Here is a 23,682-nt window from a genome sequence, read left to right on the forward strand (position 1 = left end):
CCCTTGGCTAAGCGTTCAGGAGCAACGTGTGCAGCACAGCTGGAGTGGATCTGGGGAGGAAAGCAGTCCTCAGTGGGGCCCCGCGGTCCTTGGTGGGGTCCCACGTCCAGTTTCGGGAGGGGGATGCCCCCGGCTGTCCCAGCCCCCCTGTCTGCAGGCACGGCATGCCAGCGGTTGCTGCAAACGGTTGCATCTGTTGAAGCTGGAATTTCTTTTCATGTGGAGCAATTGAATTGAATGCTTCTGGAAGGGTGTAAAAATCAGAGGGAGGCAATTTAAATCCACATCGCGGAATTTCTCCGGCTGCCTGGGGACTGAAGGCTGGTACGACTCGAACTGTGCGGCGGTGGTGGAGGAGCTGCAGCTGAATCACAGCCTGCAAGAGCAGGTCACGGGCACAGCGGCCTCCGCGCCTCTTGGCTTGTGCCTCGCAGTGGGCACGTGGGGGGCGGTTGCGCCCCTCTCCTGGCAGCCCCGTGGACCTTCTGAGCACTCCTTCCTTACTGCAGCCTGCCTTGGAAGTTGTTTCCCTTCCGCCAAGGCACAGAGCTGTCTGCGGACCTCAGGCAGCTCAGCTCAGGCTTTTCCTACCAGTGCCTTTCCCCTGGCTGCTAGGACCAGCCTCTGCGGGCTCCCGTGCATTGGGGCTGGCCCCAAAACTCATCGTGTCTGAACAGAAGGTGATCACCAAACCCCCTTCAAGCCAGTTTCTGGAATTAGCGTCGCTTTGGCCGTAAAGAGCTGCTGCACGCAGAATCTCTTGGGTGGCTGGAACTGCAGGAGCGTGGGAGTTTTGGTTGACAGTCGGCTGAGTTTTGGTTGACAGTCGGCTGAATATGAGCCAGCAGTGTGCTCAGGTGGCCAAGAAGGCCAGCAGCATCCTGGCTTGCATAAGAAACAGCGTGGCCAGCAGGTCCAGGGAAGTGATTGTCCCCCTGTACTCGGCTCTGGTGAGGCCACACCTCGAGTACTGTGTTCAGTTTTGGGCCCCTCGCTACAAGAAGGACATGGAGGTGCTCGAGCGAGTCCAGAGAAGGGCAACGAAGCTGGTGAAGGGTCTGGAGAACAAGGCTTACGAGGAGCGGCTGAGGGAGCTGGGACTGTTCAGCCTGGAGAAAAGGAGGCTCAGGGGTGACCTTATTGCACTCCACAGGTACCTGAAAGGAGGCTGTAGCGAGATGGGGGTCGGTCTGTTCTCCCACGTGCCTGGTGACAGGACGAGGGGGAATGGGCTAAAGTTGTGCCAGGGGAGGTTTAGGTTGGATATTAGGAAGAACTTCTTTACTGAACGGGTCGTTAGTCACTGGAATAGGCTGCCCAGGGAAGTGGTTGAGTCCCCATCCCTGGAGGTCTTTAAAAGACGTTTAGATGTAGAGCTTAGGGATATGGTTTAGTGGAGGACTTGTTAGTGTTAGGTCAGAGGCTGGACTCGGTGATCTTGGAGGTCTCTTCCAACCTAAACTATTCCGTGATTCTGTGAAACGCGATGGATGCAGCTTTCTGTCTGCCTGTCCGTCCGTCCCCTCAGGGAGCACGCGGAGCCTCCCTGCCCCGCGAAGCAGCAGCAAAGGCAGCTCCGGTCGTGCAGAGCTCTCGTGTTCACAGCAAACAAGCGAACAGCTGGCGTTATCTGCATTGATTAGGCACAGAAAACACGGCAATTGCTAAAACTGCTGGATCAAAAGCCAAAATCTGGCTCTGCTGACACCCTTGTAAGAAGCAGCTTGGAAGTACCAAGGAAATTGATAAATTGTACGGACCTCAGCACCACTTAGGGTAAGGGGTGAGAGGTGGGGAAATCGGGCATGAGTGTCTCTGGAGTAGGACTCCGTAGTTCAGGCACACTGTGAGAAGTATCCTTGGTGGGAAGAGATCCTAGTCGTAGTGTTTGCCTTGTGCGAGATAAGCTGGAAGGAGTTTGGAAAACAAGGACCTTGAAGCTTTATCTTGAGCCGCGAGCATGGCCGTGGGACCCAGAGAGGCAGGAGCTCGGCTGCAGCTTGGGGCTCGGGGCGGCCAGGAGCAGCACATCAGGCAGCTCCAGGAGGCAAAGCTGCCTCAGTGAGTTCCTAAAGTAAAACTGGCAGCACTCGGTGCCTCCCGACCAACCTTGCCTTGCGGTACAGCAGTGCTAGAAGGCCCCTGGGGTCCCACGGCACAAGCAGAGGAGCTGAGGGAGCCAAAGGGCTGTGACCCGCTCAGTTAAGTGGCAGATCTGGATGGAGCCGGGACAGGAGCCCGGGTTAAACCATAACTGTGCTGCTGCTGTGCTCGTTACCAGAAATCCCTGCCTCTTTCACGCTGAGCACAGAGGGTCGCCTGGTTATCGAGCAAGACGTTTCCTGCTGGTGTTGCTGGAGCAGAAGGTCCTGCCTGGGGCACCGTGCTGCAGGAAGGATGTGTGCCGGAGGAGAGCAAGAATAGCCCAGAGAAAATGAGAAAATGTGATTTGTGAAGGTAATGGGAAGAAATGCTCATTTATGCTGGCTCCTGTGGCTGAGGGAGACCAAAGTTCAATTATGGGAAGTTTCTGTAGAGGGAAGGAGCAGTTTTTGGTATCTCATGCACAATGCAAGAGAGGGTGTAGCCGAAGTGGGGAGGGTTAGGCTAGACACCAGGGCGCGACTTTCTGATCAGCCTCAAAGCTTGGATCCGTTGCTTGGAGCGGGGGGAGAGGTAGGACCTTTGGATGGGGGCTTGGGGGGCTTGTCAGATAAACTGTGCCAGAAATGGTGAGCTGTGCTCCTGATCTGGAGCAGGACAGCGAACCAGGACGGGCTGAGCTCCTTGTTCTGTGCGTTAGGAGCTGCGTGCGGGTCCCACAGAAGAGTCGGGTCCTGCAGGCCTGGTGCCATCGTGCCTCTTGTGGACGTTTGGCTGAAGAAGCTTGTGTTGGTGCTCTCCTCGGTCAGGGTATCGCTGCTGTGATGGAGGGGGCAAGCTCCGGGTGCATCGTGGCAGGGTTCAGTCCCCAGCCCACCAGGGAGCGGCGTCTGGGCAGCGTGCGGCTGAGATGTTCCTGTCCCCGAGTGCTGGCTCAGGGAGCAGTCTGCAGGAAAAGGAGAGGTGGCTAAAATGAAGAGATGGAGAAATAAGGCCCTGTCAGGATCCCAGGTGCGGATATACACAGAACAGCCCAAACCTCCGGGTTCAAGGGACGGTGACTTCGTCCCTGTGCTGGCGGCTGCCTTGGGGACAGGGGGATCCCGGGGACCCAGAGCACTTCCTCGGGTCACACCGTGCCGGCGGCTCCGCTATTTGCAGAAGCAGCAGCTTGGGTGGGGGCAAGGTGGAACTTGGGGCGGCGTGTTTCTGGCTGGGTATCCCCGCTGAGCCAAGCAGCAGCCCTTCGGGGTGGCAGTCACCCACCCCACCCGTCCCTCATTGCTCTCTGAGTCACTGCGGCGATCACTTATCGGCAGCAAAGTGCTCCTGGTCTCTGGAGTGAGCAACACGGGCGTTATTTACTTTTCTATTTGTTATTATAAGGAAGGAGATGGTAATTTAATGTTTAAATATTCACCAGAAACACCAGGAAAGATGAGATAAGCCTGGGAAGCCTCTGTAGCAAGAATGGCCCTCCTCGAAATTAACCTTCTTAATTGGAGATAGGTTTACATAGAAAGAAAGCACGCGCACCTGGAGCGGGGCTGGCCGTCGCGTGGGGCGTGCTTTTATTTTGGTATTCACGTAGCTCGGATGGCTGCAGTCACACGGCAGGGGAGTGTGCATTAGCTCACATATTGTTATCGCGGGGGCTGGAAGGTCAGGAACAAAAGGCACTCTGTTCCGCGACCTGCGCTCTGTTGGTGAACCTCGCGCCGAGCCTTTCCGGGACTTTGCTTCCCTCCTCCTGCCCAGCAGGAGCTCGATTCGACGTGGGCAAAGAGGCAATGTGTCCGCAGGTGAGTGTTGTGCACTAGCATGAAATAATGAGGGAGCTGGGGTCCTGGAGGAGGCAGATCTCCGTCCTGGGGACCACTCTGAGCCGTGGCATTGCCAGGAAGGGGCAGGCTGTGTCTGCGTAGCTGCAGTCCGCCCGGGGAGCTGGGCTGGGAAGGATGGCAGCTGAGGGCTTTCTGGGCACAGAAGATGTGCCAGATCTTGTCATTTTTTGTTTGTTTGTTTGTTTTCCTGGTGGGTGTTCTCTTGCCCAGCCTGAGAGCTGGCGTTGAGTGCAGGAGCCTCAAAACCTTGCAGGCAGCTTTTCAGGTGGCCCCGGACCTGCTTTTTGCTGGCGCTTGGGTCAACCTGAATTTGGGGCTGTGCCAGGCGAGGTGGGTTGTTGTCTTTGCCCCGAGCTCAGTGAGGACCCTCTGGCTTCCCTGAAAAATGGGTATTGCCCAAATAAGCAGGAAGAGGCAAATACTGGGGCCAAGTGGTTGGTGCCTTGCTGGTGGTGACGGTCCCCGGTGTGGGGTTATTTGGTGGGTGACAGGTTCCTGCTGGCCTGTGGCCGGTGCACGGGGCTGAGCTGACACGGGGCATTTCAGGGTTGACCTCCAGCACAGCTTGCCTCCTCTCTCCCCTTTACATCGGTGTAAAGCCAATTTAAACACACCGTGTGACTGGGCGGGTGCCTGTCCCCAGCACCACGAGCTGGGCTGGGCTCACTGTCACCGGCCGGGCCACCCCTGCAGGGCAGGACACAGCAGCGAGCAACTGGGGGCTCTTTTTGGTGGTCTCCTTCCCCTGGCCCCAGGTCTGTGGCTCCGGACAGAGCGGCGTTCCCAGCTCAGGGGCCATGGCCACAGGATGGGAGCAGCACGGGGTGTCCTTGGAGGGTGCTGTGTGCCACCCATCCCTCTCCCCCGCCTGGCCCTCAGAACTGGCGTGAATCACAAATACGCTCACTCTTGCTGGGAAAACAGAGTTGTTTTTCCTTTTCCTCTCCCCCCGAGCTTCCCAGTCGCCGTGGCCAAGGCCAGCGGTGCTGCAGCCCGATGAGGCTGCAGGCAGGGACCGGCTGCCGCCCCGCTCGTGGGCTTCACTTGTACCTCGGGTGAAATTGTCCGTCACGGATCAGAGCAGCCAAACAAATGCTCCCTCGAGCCTGGGGTGTGCTGTGTTTTTTTCCCAACAGACGTGCTTGGAAATACAGAAGCACACCTGAGCGCGTGCCGCAGCTCCGCTCCCCGCCTGGTAAAGCTCCTCACAAGGGCTGCCAGCCCCAGAGCCCTCCTGAGCCCGATCGCCCAGCCAGCAAAACACCCTGCAAAGCTGGCAGGCGCCCTGAAGTCGGCACAGAAGCAGGAAGCTTTGCATGCCCAGCCTCGCCGGCTCGCATGTGGCTTCAGTGGTGGCCTCCATGGTGTGGCAGGGCCCGTCCCTGCGGCCGGCTGCCGCCTGGTGCTGGCTCTGGGGGCGGTGGCCGCATCTCATCGCCTCAGGCCTGTCTCGAGCTGCCTTCCCCATGCCATCTTTGTTGGCTGCCAGACGGGGCACGTCAGTGGTGACAGGGCTTTATGGTCCCTTGACGTCTCCCTGCCCATCCCGTGCGGGTGACTCTAACAAAATGGCCGCAGCTGGGGCTTGAGCCTCGCGTGGGCGTCAGGCCGCCAGCACGAACCGCGGTCAAGCCGTGGTTTCAGTTCAGGCTGGGGTGGGGTGTCCTGATTTTAAGGTCTGAGATTTACCTGAAGCATCTCAGGCGGTGTTTTATTTGATTAAAAACGAAAATAGGCTGGGGCTGGTGGTACCGGGCTGTTGCGAGCGTGCAGTGGGGATGTTCATGCCGAGGGCGCTTGCAGCCCCACGGATGTGTTTGCCAAGTGGGCATTGCCTGACCTGCTGTGTTGTGATATATTTTTTTTTTATCTGAAAAAGTGCTTACTTTCTGCCTGTGAACAGAAAAGCAAGCTTGGCTGGAGGAGGGAGATGTGGCAGTGGGAATTAAAGGGTCAGCGTACAAATCAGCAGTTCACGAGGCCATAAAAAGAGCTTTGAGATCTGCGGCTGCACCTTTGCCCGGGGCATAGGGTTTTGGTTTTGCTTTGCTTCGCTTTATCAAGCATTCTGTAATATCTTCCCCTAGTCTGCTTGTTTGCCTATCTCCTTCTGGCATCTTTTCTTGAGGTTTAGTTATTTAATCTGTGATGAAATATAAAGCAAAGTTCTCCACGCTCGTGCTCAGGAGGAGAACTTTGTTTAAAGTTTCACCTGTCTCATAACTCATTGACCGCACGGGTTTAACTTTAATAAGGCTCTTGTATTTGAAATTGAAAAAGCATTAAAAGAGAATAATCGAGGTCCAGCATGCTACTGTACTGCCGTTACCTATCGGCCGTGTTGGAGGGAGGTGAGTTTGGCAGAAATGGGGACATCTCTCCTGTCGCATGGTTTGTGGTACCCAGCACAGCTGGCCAAGGGACACCCACAAACTGCCAATTCTCCCCTCCTTAAAGAGTTAATCTTGAAGTATAGTGTACAGGTGGTGTTTTGTTCGATTTTTTTTCTTAATCTGTAAGAAAAAAGAATATTTCTAAAATATCCTGTGAAAACCCACTATTGCCAGGAAAATGCAGGAGTGAGGTAGCAGTCTGTCTTCTCCTAAAATTGCTTTAATAAGATAAAAACGAACTTCGGGCTCGTTTCTTTTGGCCCTGTGAGCCGTGACACTGCACAGCAGGGCTGTGGAACAGGCACAGGTTGTGCCGGGGCCTCTCTGGTTGTTTCTCGAGGTGCTCCTGGACCACGGCCCTCGCTTTGCCCCTGCCTGGCCGCGTGTGATCGAAGCCGCAGCAACTTCTGTCCCGGTCTCTTCTGGTTTCTGTATGCATGCCACGTGGGATGTGGCAGGGCAAAACACATTCTTCTCCTTTGCTAAATACAGGGAATGTTTGCAGATGGTGTTCCAGGTCGTCTTTTAAAGAACAAAACTGCTGCACATCCGCGGTGTGGCTGGAGGAGGATGGGGTCTGCGCTGTCCTGGTGGCTACCTCTGGCTCCCTCAGGGCTGCCCCCTCATCGGCCAGTCTGCACCATTTTTTCCTGGCGATGAGATTTTTGAAGCAATTTGGTAGATAAATCATTTGATTCAAGGGCATTGGGATGTTCTGATGTGCTGAGCTGTTCGGCTCCCTGTTGCGCTTTGTGTTGGGAGGCCAGCGACTGTAACCTCCAGAGGGTGGGTTTTTAATCAGCGTGTGGGTTGGGGGGGTTGTTTTGTTTCCGTGTTTTTTGTTTGTTTGTTTTGCAATAGTTGTCTTTATTTTGTTCTTGAAAACACTTGAATGTATGTCTGAACTTAAACCTTTCCAGCAGGAAGGTTTTTGTTCTTTTGTTTATTTTTGTTTTTTAAAAACAAGAGTTTACTTTGGAGTCCACAAGCAAAGTTATTTCCAATTTGGCCTTAAATCTGTTTCAAGCAGGCAAAAAGCAGCCCTTTGAAGCAGGCAGGTAAATGTGCAGATGCTGGTGGCTGCTCTCCTCCCTCGGGCCCTCTCGGCTGCCTCAGGTTCCCACGGCTCCGCGCACAGCAGAGCCGCACGAAACATCAGTGTGAGCTGGGGATTGCTTTTGTCTCCCCAGACAGTGTCACAACACGGCATTGTCCCACATGCCAAAGCCTGACCTGTCCTAAACTTGGTGTACGCTGCAAATTGTTTTTGTTTTCACGTGGGAGGCAGGTGAAGCCACTGCCTCCCCTGTTGGTGACGGTGCTCGCTGCAGCAGCCTCTGCCGGCTGCTGGAGTTTGCCGGGCTGGCCCCGTCTTGTGCGGGTGGTGACTTTGGACTCTGGTTCTGTTAAGTTTTCCATCGTGTTTAACCTGGGGGTGGTGGCTGTGAGAGGCTGTCTGTCTGTCTGTGCGCTGAGCTGGCACGAATCGGTGCCGCTCTCCTGCAGGGCTGAGCAGGGTTCGCCCACCCCGCTGCGCACCCAGCCCGGCTGGCATGGAGCGGGCGGCTCGAGCGCGAGCTTCCCTTCTCCCGGCACGTCTGCGTGGTGTCTGCCCAGCTGCTGGCCTTCTGTGGTACAGGGCTCTGAGAAATGTCACAGAATATCCGAGTTGGAAGGGACCCACGAGGCTGAGTCCAACCCTTGGGTCCCCAAAGGACCACCCAAAAGATATCATTTGCTTGGACACATTTGCAAAAAGCCCTGGTTGCTGCCGTGTGCGCCTCTCTGGCAGAGGAAGAGGAGTTTTCTTGGGCATCATCAGTGCCTTCGTCCAACATGCTGCTGCTTTGCCCTGCTGCCGTGCCACAGGGGGAGGCCACCAGCAGCAGAGCAGCTCTGATGCGGCCGGGTGGCCGACAGGCTTCCATCACCCTGCTTCCCTCTGGAGGTCACCCCTGGTGACGGGGGACCAGCTGGAGCTCTGTGCCCCCCTGACAGATCCCAGCACTGAGATCCCAGAGGCACAACTGAGTTAATTTGTTCTGAAACCACCCGGGGAAATCCCAGAAGTGCTGGGCCACCAGCCCTCGCTGTTCTCGCCAGGTGTTCCCCCGTGGCCCCACGGCTCTGCTCCGCGCACGCGGGAGGCTCAGTGCCACCCATGCTCGGGGAGGAGCAGCCTGCCCTTGTGCCGGGGCTGGGAAAACCCAGCCCTTCGTGCTCGTGGTGTGGGCTCCTGGAAACCAAGCGCTGCGCCTTCCCCGGAGCCTGCTGGCTCGCTGCAGGTAACGGAGATGTGGCGCAAAGTATTCCAGGTGCAGTCCCAAAAAAGCACGTCCTGAAGATGCAGACTGGTGGCGCAGGCCTTGCGAACCAGAGGCTGTAGGGAGGGTTTATGAAGCAGCTGAGTTTGCTGTTGGGGGATGGAAGGTGCCTTCGTATTGCCAGCGGGGTGGAAAGAGTGCTCTAAGGGCTGACTGGTGGTTTCCAATGGTGGTTCCATGTGGGGGACTCAAAATGATAACGTGTCTTTGTACCAGTGAGGCGGGTGAGAGGAACGGTGATGGGAACTGCTGAGGGAGCAGCAGGGAATCCCTCTGGGACTCCATAAACCCATACAAAATCTCTCTGAGAGTCCCAACAGCCAAGGCATGGGGCGGCTTGGCAAGGCAGAGCTCCTGAGCGTGGCGTACGGCTCGTGCTGGGGAATTGCTGTCCCGTACGGGCTTTGTCCCGCTCTGCAACGCAACCGCGTGGCTCTAGCACCTCACGGGGCGGCTTTTTCCCTCTTGTGTCTTGTAACAGGCAAATGAGGTGACCGACAGCGCGTACATGGGCTCGGAGAGCACGTACAGCGAGTGCGAAACCTTCACGGATGAGGACACCAGCACGCTGGTGCACCACGAGATGCACGACGAGGTGGAGACGGACAGCGCCATCGATTCCACCGTGCACTCGGAGTTCACCGACCCCATCGAGGAGCCGGAGCATGGGTCAGTGGGGGGGGGGCAGGGGGCCGGGGGGCCGGGAGGGGGGACAGACCAGGAAAGGGCGGGGACGGGGGGAGATGCAGCCCAAAGATTTAATCGAGTGGGCTGAGTCTGCCTTGCTAAAACCGGTTGGCTCGTTCGTAGTGTTTGCCGCTTCACCGAGACCGAAATAGCTCTTCTTGAAGCATAATAATGCGGCTGTGCCGTGTGTAGGCTGTTTTGGAGCGTGGCCTGGCAATCTCTTTGAGCTAATCTTTGCTTGCCTTGGGAGAGCTTCTGTACCCTCATTAGCATCTTCAGCTTCTAAAATAAGTTCTCCGAGCACCTGAAATACCTGCAGTTTTTAATCTATCGCTGAAGCCAGAAACGTAACGTGTAATTTTCAAGTCAGGAGGGGAACTCGCTGTACTCTTGTTTTTCCTAAACACGCGCGTGCCCTTTGATGTGCAGCCACCTCCTGTAATAACTAGTTTGAAACTTGCGCCCCGAGCGCAGGAGCGTGAGCTGGGAGCTGCTTCCCCGTCTGAACCGCTGCTGGCGAAACTGCTCCCGGGCCCCCTCGCTTCCTAGATTTTGCAGGGAAAGTTGTTTTGGGGGTGAAACCAGGATGCTGGGAAGGCAGGAGGGGAGAGAATGACTTTGTTATCAGCGACCCAAGAGCTCTGGTCTGCGCTGAAACTTCTGGAGCTGCTGTCACTTGAGGTCTGCTAACACCTGGGTTTTTTTGGGGCCAAAAATGTGACATCCAGGCTCGGTGCTGTGGCGAGTACTCACAGCTCCTTGTGCTTTTAGAAAGCAGCGGGCTCCCTGGGGCTTCCCTCCCGCCCCGAAAGCACATCTGGGGACACGCGAGCAGGCGATGCTGCTGGGCGCTGGGGCCGAAAGGGTGCTGGCTGCCAGAGGTGCTGCGGATCAGAGGAGAAAGGGGATTAGCCGGCCACGCGCTCCTCGCCCGAGCGGCACTTATACCGGGACATAAGCGGTTTCTGAGCCCCCGGCCGCGAGCAGCCTGTCCCCGGAGGGGCCATGGCAGCCTGCGTGCGCTCCCGTCCTCTTGGGAAACTGCCGTGCCTCGGATTCACCTGCCTGTAGGTACAAAACGCGGTGCTGAGGGATGTTTTGAGATTAGGTGGTTGTTGAGGTTTCCCTGACCTCGGGTGTCCTCTGGGTGCTCTGTCCAAGCAGGTGGTGTCTGTTGCCAGGTGTCCTCGGTGTGGGCAGACTCCAGGTACCCAAAGGTTCAAGGCAAAAGTGTGTTGGATTTTTTTGGACTTCTGGTTTAAATACTGGAAGGCTCGAGACTGAAAACTTGGGAATCTGATCCTAGGCTGCTGAGGGCTGGTTTCGGTGCCGTCAGACCCGCGGCAGGACAGCAGCTGTACGCCTGCGGTGCCCTGAGCTCTTCCAGGAGCAGTCGGTGAGTGCAGTCCAGCCAGAGCAGGGCTGGATCAGAACTCCAGCTCTGCTCTCCAGTGGCTGTTCGAGCTCAACACGCATGAGATGGTTTGAGTGGTTATTTAGGTTGCGTGTGGTAAAGATTGGCGGGGCTCTGGATCTTGAAACTGCTGTGGTGGATCCTGTAGGTGTGCACCAACTCCCTGTGCTAGGGCCTGAGGCAGCTCTGGCTGAGGGCTCCCAGGTGCCTGATGAGATCTGCTGCAAGGTGCTCGTCAAACCACAGCCCCTGCTGAGGGAGCTGGGCTTGGCTTTTGCTCGTGAGTTAAAAAATAATAATATTTTTTTTAAAAAATCCCCCCTACTTTCTATTCCCGGAGCGGTTTCTGATGCTTTCTGCGTGTGCTGGGTGCCACATCCGACTCCCTGGTGGGGGAGTGGGCTGCTGCCACCCCCCGCTGCAGGAGCTGCGGTGCTCCACGAGGGCAGGAGGAAGGCGAGCAGAGGCTCACCAGCTGGGCCGGGCTTGTCCGTGGTTAAAGGGAGATCTGCTGCTGTTTTGGCTGGAGGGGTGACGTGTTTTTATTAGCAGGATAAGGGCAAATCCTTCAGATGTTGCAGACTTTTGTCCTAAATGGCTGATCAGTAATTGTTTTTTTGATTTGGTACAACGATCAATGTCCCCCATGTCTGTTTTCCCCCTCCAAGTGGATGAAGGTGGGGGGGTCTAGCCTGAAATACTAGTTTTTATAATCAAGCTTTTTTTCCCCTTTCTTTAGCGTTGAATTTTAGGGAGGTGAGCGGTGCTAGTCCCCCCCAGCGCACATCCCTGTGGGGCGCAGACACACGGGCTGCTTTCAGGCTTGGTCCCCAGAAATCCCCTCCACGTTTTCCCCCAAACTTCCCTTTAAAACCCCTGCGGTCCTGGGCAGGAAATTCCGGATTGCTGGTGCATGCTGCCCTGGTGGGCTGAATGGATGTAGCACTGCCCACCCACAAAGATACGTCCAGAAGTGGTGACTCCTGTGCCGAGCAGCGTCCCGTCCGAAGCGAGGGATGTCCCCGGGCCCATGCTGGGCATGTTTCAGCAGCACAGGATCCAATGTTACAAACACATTTTAAAAGCCCTACAAATTGCCACGAGTGCGTGCAGCGTCCTCCCTGCAGGGGCTGAGTTAAGGTCCCTTGCCTCACCGGGAGGTCTCTTGGTGCCGGGTTCGGCGGCCGCCCCTAAACCCCCGGGGTTTGTGTCACCGGGGGCTGCAGCCCCGAACCCCACACCGGGCTCTCGGTAGGATTACGCAGCACGGGGCGTGCGTGAGCCCGGCGTGCAGGCTGACCGTGTAACTCAGCACGCTTAGCACGGGCTCGGGACACGCCGGGCTTTGTCGCTGCCGTGCGTTCGGTTGTACCTGTGCTGTGCCAGGGCAGGCCGCCGGCCTCGGGGTTTGTCCTGCGTGTCTGGCCACCCCAGGAGCTGCCTTGCAGCTGCCAGGGGAGCTTTCATGAAAAAAACAACGGTTTGCTGTGAAAAAAAAACATGCTGCAAACTTTCTGGGGGTGCCTGGGCTGCCCCTTCAGCCCTCTTGAAGGCACAGTGAGGCAGAAGTGGCCGGGTTTACCGAAACGGGAGACGCGACTTGGGAAGCAGATGTATGGCGTGCGGTCGGAAAGGCTGCTGCAGTGGTCACCCCGTAACCTCTTTGTCTGTCCCCACAGATCCCATCCGCACGACCTGCCCCTGGGCTCAGACCTCAGCCACTCCATCGTTACGGTCATTAGCGGAGAGGAGCACTTCGAGGATTATGGAGAAGGGAATGAAGCAGATTTGTTCTCGGACAGCTTGTGTAACGGGGAAAGCAGCTTTAACAGCTCCTCGTTCCTCTCTCCCAGGTAATGCTCAGCGCAGCACTCGCAGTGCTTCAAACCGGGTTCGCTGGCTTGGTGTCCTCTGTGTGTGTGAGTTTGGCTTTGCTGCAAGAGGGGGTTCCTGGCAAAGTTCGGATACAATGGGGTAACCAGCTCAGAAGGGGAAGATGAGTTGCCTCCTTCAGGTTTTTGTTTTCCTGAACAATTCCCGTCCTCCCATCCAGAGGCGCTAATGTCCAGCAGCAGTTGGAAGAGCTCTCTGAGTTTCAGAGTCTGGGACAATGCCACGTTCCCTCTCTGTTGGGGATGTGGCACCTCACACAGCATTCTGCTAGAGAAAACTGAAGTTTTATCCCTGATCCTGTTGGATACCTTTTTTTTTTTTTTCCTTTCTGCTACACGTGCGTTTTTGGCTTTGAGAGGATGCTGGGTTGGATTTGCACAAGCAGCTGCAGCCTCCCTCCTCTAGGCAGCCTGAGGGATCCATGGGGCAGGAAGGAGGCCAAAGAGTTTTCTTGCACTCCTTGTATGAAGGTCAGAAACCAGGCAAATGTTGGTTTTCCAGCCCATGCACGGTGGACTGAGGATGACAATACAAACTGGTCGATCTTTATTTTTTTAAGAAAAAAAGTAAAAGCTGGAGTGGTCACGCACACCTGCAGCCCCTGTGACAACAGGTGACTCGGGGACATGCTCCTCCACCAGGCAGCACAAGTCTGTGCGGGGCAGGAGTGCTCCCTGCCTGCCCACACGCTCACACTGAAGACCAGAAGATGCCTTTTTTCCTTTGGGGTGATGTGAGACTTTCCACGGCAGTACGAACCTCTTACAGCTTTTTTTTCCCTGTTTACCTGCTTTCTACAAGATTCCCAAAAACCTTTATAGAGCTTGGGCAGGGCTGAAAGGGAAGAACTGCTGTCAGATCTACACACTGACACCTTCCTGCAAGCCAGGGCTGACTTTTTTTTTTTCTTTTTGCTGGTTCAGCAGCAGTTCTGGAGATGTTAGCTAAACCTGCAATAGGAGGTGTTGCTGTAAGGCATGGCTGACCCGTTATTTGGGGAAAACAGTGCTCTTGGTGAGCTGGGGTACCCTGCCATGGAAGCGACACGTCTCTCATCCATGCTTGGCTGCTAATTGCACTGTGCAGGAGATGCTGGTCACAACTGTCCGTGCTGGTGCTGCAGCATAAGAAGTGCTCTTGGATAAAAACCAGCCTTGGTGTTTGAGTTTCTCCTTGAGCGTAGGCCTCCAGCCCAGTCCAAAAGCCTCCTGGCAATGAAATACTCAACTAAAATAGCTTTGCAATCCGCTCATTTTTTCCTTTAACACCAGTCCAGAGCTCCCAGGTTACCTCCGCTCACAGTGCCCAGCTCTTGCTCTGTCAGGGCGCTCTCTTCCCCGTGCTGCTCTCTCTTCGGGTCCTGCCTCTGCAGCGTCTCTCCTCTGCTGGGAGAGGTTCAGCGGGCGCGTGGCCCCCCAGCTCTACACGCAGTGAAACCTTACAAAGAACCACAGGGTGTCACTGGCTTCGATGAGCCTTTTTTTTGCTGAGGTTTGAATAGGAGGAACTCTTGTAAGCATCTCTTGTAAGGAGCATCTCTTGTAAGCGGTCACATCGCCGCACACCACTTCCAGGTTACCAGAGCCTCTGAACAGCAATAACGTTGACAAATTTTCCTGCTACAGCTCCAGACCTTCACAAGAGGACTAACACAAGCACCACGAACCTGTGGGGAACGCTGTGGGGTATTGCATTTTCCTGCTTAGTCCTGGTGTGCGCGTTTCTGATCCCTGCTCCTGGGTTGCCACCTCTTTCTTGGTGCGTTCAGCCGGTAGGAGCGAGGTCTCCCTGCCATGCGTGGTGAGAAAAGGACGGCGGCTGGAAGTACGAGCCCCTCGCGTGCCGACGTGCTGCTCCTTAAGCGCTGGACGAGCTGCTGAAGGCAAATGTTACCCCATGAGGTGGAGGAAGGAGGCAGCAGGGCTGCGTGCGGTGCAGGGGGCGGCAGCTCGACACCAGCGGGAGGTGGGGACGCCCCGAGGCGTGGTGCCGTTCAGCTCTTGCCCACTCAGCTGGCAAGGAACCAGCGCAGCCAGGGGCCAGGTATACCTTTACACAGCGAATACCCGCGGATTCTCCTACAGCTTCTTGTCGGATGGCTTCCCACACCTTGAGTAGTGCCTTTTGGAGCTGAGTTCGCACACCAGTCCTGCTCCCCGGGGCTCACCGGCGGCTCGTTCCCAGGACGGGTCAGGTCCCGGAGGAGGGCACGTCGCTTCCTCCAGGTACCGCAGGGCTGCTGCCAGCTTCTGCCCCCTGCAAAGCCTTGAGCAACTGCAATGACTGCTGGTGGATAAAGACTTTCCTGAGACCGAACCTGCCCTAGAGGCTAGGGGGATGTTTTTCAACGTTTTTGCAGGAATGGGAAGAGATGAGCAATGCAGCATGCGCTGTGGTCCACTTGCCTGATCTGAGGGGGCTCGGAAATACTGTACAGATGGCACAAACTCAGACACCTGACCCCAAGGGGGGCTGCTGACCCCCCACCGCCCCCAGGAAAAGTCCCTGAGAGGCTATGCAAAGGTGCTGGGGGGAACATCCCTCCTTGGGGGGCCTATCTCCCAGGCCACAACTTGCCAATGTGGGTCTGCACCACGGGGTTGACTAGTCCTTTCCAGATACCTTTTGTTTTTAAGCTTGCTTGTGTTTGCTCACACCTTCACCTGTCTTTCCTATTGAACTGCTTTGTTTTTTTCACTATTAACCTTGCTTTGATTAAAGTCTGTGGCTTCCAGAAGCGTGTTTTCCCGCAGAAAGGATTTGTGGCGTGCGTTTGGCCCCAGAGCAAGACGAACTCCGTGCTGTTCAGAATCCCTTGGCCCTCTCCTGCCCGAGCTGTGCCAGGTGGGGAAGAGGCTCCCTGCTTTGCCAGGTGTCGGTGGGTGCCTCCGCAGCTCGCTGTCCATGTGAGCAGCTGAAAATGAAAAGCTGACCGGGCCCGTTAGCTCCAAAGGCAATTAATTAGTCCTGGAGGCCTTCGTGTCCCCTCACCAAATTCCAAGGCAAAGCTGCTGCCCGTGCACTTGGCTTTGTAGGAGACGGGGCTGATTCGCAACCACCTTTTTATGAGCTTAGCTTCAAGGGGGAAGCTCTCTGAAGCGTAATCTGACCCCAGGGTGCGTTACCCTCAGTGTGGGTCCGCAGCAGCTCTATTTTTAGGTGGTCCTGTTGGAAAGCGGTGTGACCGACCGAAGGACTTGGCTCCTGGTCCTGGCACCGCGTGCGAGCCCAGTCTGCATTTCACGGGGCAAACCGGGATGGCTGGAGGGCCTCTTGAGACAGGCTGCTTGGAAAATTGTGATGGAAAATGGACTTTGTCGTCCTGTGGGCTTGTGTAAAGCATGCACCTGGCGTTCCCAGGACCCAGCTAGAGCAGGCTGGCACAGCCTTTGGAAACTGGCCAGGCTCAGCTGCCGTACGCCTCCCTTTACTTTGGGAGGAGGACGGTGGTGGAGCTGCTGCTAACTCGCACTAACTCCAGATGGACAGAAATTGGGCCACTGAAAGGAAAGCAGGGAAGTAACCCAACCTGCCCTCGGGCTTTAATTGCAAGTCTCGTATCTCGTACCAAAACCCCCCGCCCAAAGATTCCCCCCTCAGCTTGTGGAAGCCACAGACAAACCCCGATGATTCCGTTCTGTCCTGTTGAAATGACACTTGTGATTTCTCTAGCACCAATCCGCTCGCTGCGAAACTGCACAGCATTATCGCAGATGAAGCATTTGAGTTTTACTGTAGCCAGTGCCACAAACAAATCAACCGCCTTGAGGATCTTTCTGCTCGCCTGAATGATCTTGAAATGAATAGGTAATTGGTCTTGTGCATGGCAGTGTCCGCGTTGGGAACGATTCTCGCGAAGGGAAGACTCTCCTTGTCTAGCGGAGCTTTCCTCTGCTGATGTTGGGCTCGATTCCTGTTGGCAGAAGGGGGGTGAATTTCTCTGAGCGGGGTGAACCTCTCCGGGTGGCCAAGTCTGTGATAACATCATGGAGGGGGAGCAGGAGTTTGCTTTAATCTGAGCCCTGGAAGCTAACAGACAATGGGAATCTTCCCTTCTGCTCTGGTCAGCCTCTTTGCATGGCCTGTGCGGTGTCAGGTGGATGCGTTACCGCGCCCCGCTGCTTACACTGGGATCTGGAGCCCTGGGCTGGCCGGGCACGGTATTTCTGTCACCAGGGGAACGAGTGGGCAGCGTGGAGGAGCCCCTGAGGGCTGGAATCTGGAGGGGCAGCTGCTGCCCTTCCTCCCGGGGCAGCGGGGACCTGAGCGCAGCGCTGTGCTCGCTGCTTGGGGCTCTCCTGTTGGCGCTCGCTTTGCAGCCCTTTGAACTCGTTTCACCCCCTGGTGTCACTCGTACTACCCCCAGCCCAGAAGGGGGGATAAATGCCTTTGTTAGCAGCTCCACAGGTTCTTGAGGGCAGCTCTGGGGGTCAGCCAGCCAGCCTCGCTGACCTGGCAGGTCGGGAGGGATGTCTGGTGGTGTTTGTTCTGGCTTGTTTGTGGGCCACGAGGGGGAAGGATCACAGGACTGATGATAATTCTCATACCCAGCGTGCTCCTTCGAGCCTGGTTTTTGGTCATGGTCTTGGTCTGTGTCCTCTACAGGGACAGCATGACACGAGGGCCCTAATGGGCTGCAGCCGTGGGAAGAGACCTGGAAAACAAATAGGAGCTTGGCCTTGATTTTTTAGTGCCAAAAGTACTTCTCTCCCATCTTTTTCTCAGGCAAACAGTTGCTGTTAGAAATCTCCCCGGGGGAGGCTTTGAGAGTTAGTGATGTGGCTCAGGTGAAGCAGGAAAACACTGGACTTCCCTGGATGCCCCATTGGCCCCGCTCCACTTCAGGTTTTCTCCACCAAATTCACCTGCAAGGCTGAAATACCCGCTCTGAGCCTCCTGGCGAGGATGGCATGTCCAGCGGAGGCTCCCGCACCCTGCGGCGTCCCTGTAGGAATTCCATAGGTTTTGATGAAGGTCTGGTTCCCCCACCTGGGCTCAGGGTTTCCCATGCACAGGTTTGCTGTCGCTGGGAAGCGTTGCCCTGCCTGCCAGCGTGAGCAGCGCGGGGTCAGCCGGGGCTGGGTCCGTGTGTAACTGCTTTGGGAGTCACGCGAGTCCAACGCACGAGCAGTAGTGCTGCTGGGACCCACTGGTCTCAGCACAACGAGACCGAAGCACAAGACAGCGTTCCCGGAGGGCTACAAACCATTGGGATCCCTCCCTGGAGGTGCAGCGGGGATCGCACGGCAGGTCGGGAGCTCCTCGGTCACCAGGAGAGAGCCACCGGGGGGAACCGGGCCCATCCTGCGGGGAGAGGCGGCCCCGTGCAGCACTCGGGAGGCGATGGGACCTGCTCCTCGCTCCCAGTGTCACGAGCAATGTGAAGCCCACGAGTGCCAGACCTTGGGTGAAGCAAGGAGCGAGGTGTGGGCCCAGCAGCCTTGCATCGCACCCGGCGGGCTCAGGGGACACATCCTGAGGATGGCTGTGCTCCAGGGATGCAGCCCAGCTGCCCTGTAACAGCTCCTAAAGGCTTTGGGTGTATATCAGGAGTTTGGGGTACATCTACTGAGAGTTTATCCCCTGGAAGAAGTGGGGAGCCAGGCCAGTGCTGGAAACCTTGGAAGAAGTCAGTATCTGCTGTGCTGCAAGTACCCCAAATCCGACTGCAGCCCGGTCCCGGCGGCAGGGCGCTGCTGCCCGAGCCCACGGCACAGCAGCCCCGGGGCCAAAAGCTGCAGGGAGCTCAGGACCAGCCAGATTCCTGCGAGCGTGTTGTGGTTTAGCGCCCTTGAAGGCAAGTTTGCACGTCTCGTCCTCCCCCGAGAGACCCGCAGGTGCCGGCGCTGCTTTCCGATAAGCCGTTGGCGGAGACGAGCACCGTTCCTCCCCGTGGCGCTGGGGACGGACGTGACTTCATACATCTGCTGGCAAACGCGAGGGCCTGGCCTCTCCCCGCGAGGCGCGGGCTGTGTCCTTGAGGGCTGGCCGGCGGTGCTGCTCCTGCAGCCTGCGCTGGGAGGATGCACTTCTGCCACAGGCACGGGTGTAACCCTGACAAGAACCCGCGGTCAGCCGCTGTTTCCCAGAAGCTGGATTTTTTTTACAAAAAACAAAGAAAAAAGAAACTCGCCCTGCACTATTTTTAATTCCTCCTTCGAAGAACTAATGTCACTGCTGCAGCTCTAGGCGGAAAATGAACTCCCCGCTGATTTTTCCTTAAGCTGAGCTAAGCGCCGGGGAATGCAACGGCTGCATCCCCCCCTCAGCCGGAGCTCTGCTCGCTGTCACCACTGAGTGCCAGCGACGTGTCCCGGTGACATCTGTGGGGCGTGTGGCTGGGTGCAGACGCGGGCCCTGCCTGTCTCACCAGCGTGCAGCTGCGTCGGTCGCGACCGAAGGCCTGGCAGGGGTGTCAGCCAGGAGCCGCTGCTGGAGAAGGGTCGCGCGGGGCTGCGCTGCCTGCCCTGTGCTGTGCTGGGCCTCCGCTAAACCCCGACCGACCTCTGTGGTGGTGGCAGCTGGCTGGGGCGTGCACAGCGGGTGCTGGGCTCTGTCGGTGGTTATCCGGGCAAAGAGAGCTCGTGCCCGTCCCCGGGGACTGGAATAATGCCCGTGCCTGAAATCCAGACAGGGCCACGATCAACAGCTCCCAAAATCCCCGAACTGCGAGTAGGCAGCAGTTCTGCGGTGATCCAACGCCAATTATAGCTCGGCGAGAATAGTCCTGGAGCGGCACAAAACCGGCAGCGTGCAAAACGATGGAAATGGCGATCTGGGGGCGAGAGGCAAAGCCTCCCGTGGCAGCCGGGTAGGGACCGGGGGGGCACCGGGGGTGCTCGGGCTCTGCGAGGGCGGCGGTGCTGGCCGAGACCCACCAACCTCACTTCTATTCTTAGCACCTTCCCTGGGGCTCAGCTTTCAGGACGGGGATCGGGCAGCGAGAGGATGGCGTTGCTGGTGGCGGTGAGGGTCCTGCGGCGGGTTCGGCTCGGTTCGGTTCCTCGCCTGCCTCCTCGCGCGGGCGGCGGGGCTGCGCGGCGTGCGTGCCGCTGCGAGGGCGAAGGATGTGCCCCGCAGTGTCTGCAGCTTCCTGTTTGCCTTGCCTCTCCGCTGTCAGCTTTCCTAACCCTTTCCTGTTTTTTGTTCGTTTTGCAGTCCCAATAAAAGACTCTCAAGCAAGAAAGTGGCAAGGTAAGCTCGTGCTGGCGTTGCTGCCTCGGTGGGAAGGGGGCCTGCTGCCAGGCCCGCAGAAGGAAGGCTGTCACGATAAGCTTGCCGCGTCTTCTGGACGCGTTGCGTAGTGCCGAGGAGCAGTGGGGTTCGTTCGGGTTAGTGTTGTGGCAGCCCTTTTTCTGAAACGGAGATTTCTCACTCGTGCCCGCAGCTGGAGGCTGCCGTCAGCATGCTTTCTCCCGCCGGGGGGGCTTGGCCCTTCTGCTCAGGGCAAGCCTCGGGGCTTGGTTTTGCTGGAGCAGCCCTCCCTGCTCGGCCCGTCGGGGGCTTTGGGGCGTTGTGGGGGCAGCCGCAGGTAACCCCACTGCGGGGGCTTAACGCTGGGTTGTTCTCCCCTGCGGGGCTGCCCAGGGCTTACGTGTGCTGCCAGCTGCCCTCCCCGGTGGGTGTCCTTACCCTGCCTGTGCAGGAAGAGCGTGCTGTGAGTCCTAGGGCAGAGGCTCCATCCCATCCCGAGGAACCCTGGTGTTCCTCTCTCCTCCTGGCCTCACCGTCCCACCTGTACCCGTGTCGTCCTGCTCACAGCCGGACGCTGAGGCTCACCTCCCCTGCCCGGCCTCCTGCGGTCGCTGGCTTTGCTCTTCGCTCCTTTCCAGGCAGGGCAGAGGCACTGCAGAGGAACAGGCGGCTCCTTTGGATGGAGCAGGAGCCGCCGTGCTCCCTCTGGAAGCACAAATGTGGGCAGCCCCACTCCCCAGTGCTTGGGGTGCACCCAACCGAGGGGCTCAGGAGCTTCCCTGAACCTCTTTGTCTCACCTTCCCCTTCCCAATTTTTCCTGTGGTCAGCAGTCTCCTCCTGGAAAGGAAGCGGGTCTTTGATACTAAATTTCCTCCTTCCACTCATCTCGCTTTTGAGATCTTTGTTAAAAACAGGGGCAGGAAAGAAGGCTGAAGGGAGCAGCCTGTCCCCACGTTTCCTGTTTCAGGACTAACTTTTGCTCCCTGTCTGGCAGAAATAATTTGGGGAGGGTTTGAGTTAAACTCCTGGGAATGGAGATGCCCCATCGGCCCCGGCCGAGGCTTTGCGGGTCGAGCTGTGGGGCTGGGCTGGGTTCCCTGGGACTCGTGGGCATGGGCCAGTGGTGGTCACTTCGAGGGCAGTCAGGGTTAGTTTGTGGTAGTGACAGAGAGGAGCCAGGTCCTGAAGATCAGCCCAACGGGTGCTTTTTGATGCAGATACTGTAATTAAAACATAACATTTGCTCCTTGTAAATTGATTTCATTTTGGTAAGGGCTCTTTCCCTGACTTTTGTTATCCGTGTTCTGCGTGTGCCAAGAAATCTCAGCTGCTTAGGCCCTGTTGCGCTTGGCATGATTCAAATGACAAATGTGCCCGAGACTTCAGAATCTAAATATATACCAGGGCGAGGAGGCAAAATAAGCCTGGTACTCAGCTGTGGTCTCTTCTGTAAATGCCAGTTATGCTTCATGAATATTTGCATGAGCATACTGTGTAGCAGGGTGAATTTCAGAGCCCAGATGACATATTCATTGGATAATTTTGGTTCAAAGAGGCCTCTGTGCTTCTCTCATTCTCCTCCTGCTCAAAGCAGTGCTGGCTTCGAAGCAGCTCGGCTTGCTCATCGTTCAGCCGGGCTGCGGGGGGGCACCGGGAGAGCAGAGCGCCCGTGAGACGGGGAAACAGGGAAAGGCCCCTCTCCCTTTTTGGGGAGGGAAGGGGAACCCCCCGACTCCGTGCCACTGTCGGGGGTCCCAGCCCCATCTCCATCGCCCAGCCTGAGCGAGCTGAACCCGTTGCTGGCAGTCCTCGGGCATCCTCTTCTCCATGCAAGAAGCGGCCGTTCCCCAGCAGGGAACCAGTCCAGGCATTTGCGAGCCCAGACTGCGGTGTAAGGCACGTTAGTGCCAGTGTTGGAAGCTCTAGGAACTGGATTTTGCTGGGAACACCGATGGCTTTCTCCAGGCAGTCTGTTCAGGGCACCCAGAGCTGGAATATAACGACCCCTCGCTGTGGCAGTAGCTGCTGCCTGTGCCCCGGAGCTAATCGGCAGCGATAGCACGGCAATTAAGGGCCAGTCAGCCCCTCCACGCGGCGTCCTGGGCAGTGTCCTTTGGGTTGGCACGCAGCCACGGACAGCGGTGTCGCAAGGCCTTGCTAATGATTAGCTTGTCCTCGGCTGCGGCAGCGGTGTGCTGGGTGGGTTTTTCCCCCCTTCCCTCCCCTTCCCTCCGCTGCCCCCACTTGTTCACCGTACCAGCGGCGAGAGCCGAGCGCCCCGTCCTTCGCTGGGTAGCGCGCGGCCTCCGTGTGTTCAGAAAGAAGGAAAGTGGGCAGAGGGAGCTCTTATCTCCCGTTCCAAAGAGCGAGAGCAGGTGATCACGGTGTGAAGTCCCAGCGGCATGTGTCCACGTCTGCACGCCGCTCGCAGGGCGCGTTCCTTCAGCCGGTAAGCAGCCTCCCGTCCGGGCGCACCAAGGTGCCTGAGCTGCTCCGGCCCTTTAGCTTGCCGCGGTGACAAGGGACACCGCTCTGCAAGGGTCGCGGCAGGAGGTGGCAGCTGTGGAGGAGAGAGATGGGACCGGATCCTGCGGGGTAGCGGTGGTTGTCACCTGGAATTGCCATGTTCGCCCTAATGTTCGTGTTCCTGGGGGTCGGGGCGGCTTTTCTCTGCTACAGGCAGCTGCACCAGACCAGCGCGCTGTCCGTGGGGGCGATGGAGGAGTCCTACCGGGATACGCTGGAGTGCACGGAGGAGGACATCACGGACAAGGTAGGAGCAGGGGCTTCCGTGCTGTCCCGCAGCGGGCTGGGGGTGGCTCGCCGAGCTTTGAGATGCCCAGGCAAGGGCTGGGGCAGAGCTCCTCTGGGTGTGTAGCTGCCCCGGGGGGGATGCGGGAAGCCCTCTGAATCGAGAGGGTGTAAACCGAGAGGCCTCTGAGTCAAGCTGCGGAGCTCCTGTGCTGAGCGAGGAGCTCCAGCTGCCGCCTTCTCCCCGGGGACGGCGTGCTGCCCGCCCGCAGGTGGCCCTGGCACCTCCAGCCACTGCCGTGCCCGCCGAGGGCTGGCTGTTTGCAGATGGTTCTCACTTCTGCTTCACGTCTCGGGATGAGATGTCGTCCACATCTGCTTCCCCGAGATGAGCAAAGTCCCCTGGTGGGAAATGAGGACGTCCTTCCCTCGGCCTCGTCCTGCCGCGGGGACACAAAGCCGACCTTGTGTCGGGCCGGTGGGGTCGTCCTGGGTGTTGTGATCTGGGGACTGCAGGAAGGAGGACAAGAAAGCCTTTGTTTGAACACCAGGAGCTAAAAATAGGTAGGAGAAGGATGGAAAGTTAAAGATGAGTGAGTTGGGGCTTGTGTAAATGTTTGCTGCAGTAATGAAACTCTTTCAAAATAGCTTCTGAATTCTGCAGCCGTGAATAGAGACCTGCGTGGAGCAGCGTGTGAAAGACAAACGTGTGTGTTTGGCTGCACTCTGGTATAATTATAATGCATAAAAGGCCTTTAAAAAACAAATTATCATTTTTCCAAGTCTGAAGGTTGAATACAACACTGCAGACCTCACGTTCCTGAACGGTCTCCAGCCGTCTGGCTAGGAAAGCTGCCCCGTGCTTCTAGTAAAGCCCTTGTCTCTGCGTGCTGCTGTTTTACAATACACTCAGGTCTCGTTTGCCCTTCTCCCCCCAGTGATGGGGTCCTGCCGTTCAGGTTTCGTAGACGTGCTCCCAGCTCCTTCGTGGTTTGTGATTGTCCGAGTAGGGCTGTGAGCGGGACCTGGGGACCACGAGCAAGTGGAAACACAGAGAGGGCTGAAATATGCCAGGTAT

At 57.2% G+C, this 23,682-nt stretch overlaps 1 protein-coding gene across 4 annotated transcripts in view; it reads left to right on the forward strand.

The window, feature by feature from the left end:
- Positions 1–23,682, forward strand: part of RAB11FIP3 (RAB11 family interacting protein 3) — a 68,580-nt gene that overhangs the window by 35,103 nt on the left and 9,795 nt on the right. For 2 of the 4 annotated variants that reach the window (XM_035339513.1, XM_035339515.1), the window contains 5 exons: positions 9,146–9,333; positions 12,445–12,618; positions 16,331–16,465; positions 19,817–19,852; positions 22,533–22,626. In XM_035339513.1, coding sequence (XP_035195404.1) covers positions 9,146–9,333; positions 12,445–12,618; positions 16,331–16,465; positions 19,817–19,852; positions 22,533–22,626 — 627 coding nt within the window. Of the gene's footprint in view, positions 1–3,723; positions 3,906–9,145; positions 9,334–12,444; positions 12,619–16,330; positions 16,466–19,816; positions 19,853–22,532; positions 22,627–23,682 lie in introns of those variants that run through there. The other 2 variants (XM_035339516.1, XM_035339514.1) reach the window with 2 other exon arrangements.

The sequence above is a fragment of the Oxyura jamaicensis genome, chromosome 14, assembly GCF_011077185.1.
Source record: "Oxyura jamaicensis isolate SHBP4307 breed ruddy duck chromosome 14, BPBGC_Ojam_1.0, whole genome shotgun sequence".
Lineage (NCBI taxonomy): Eukaryota > Metazoa > Chordata > Aves > Anseriformes > Anatidae > Oxyura > Oxyura jamaicensis.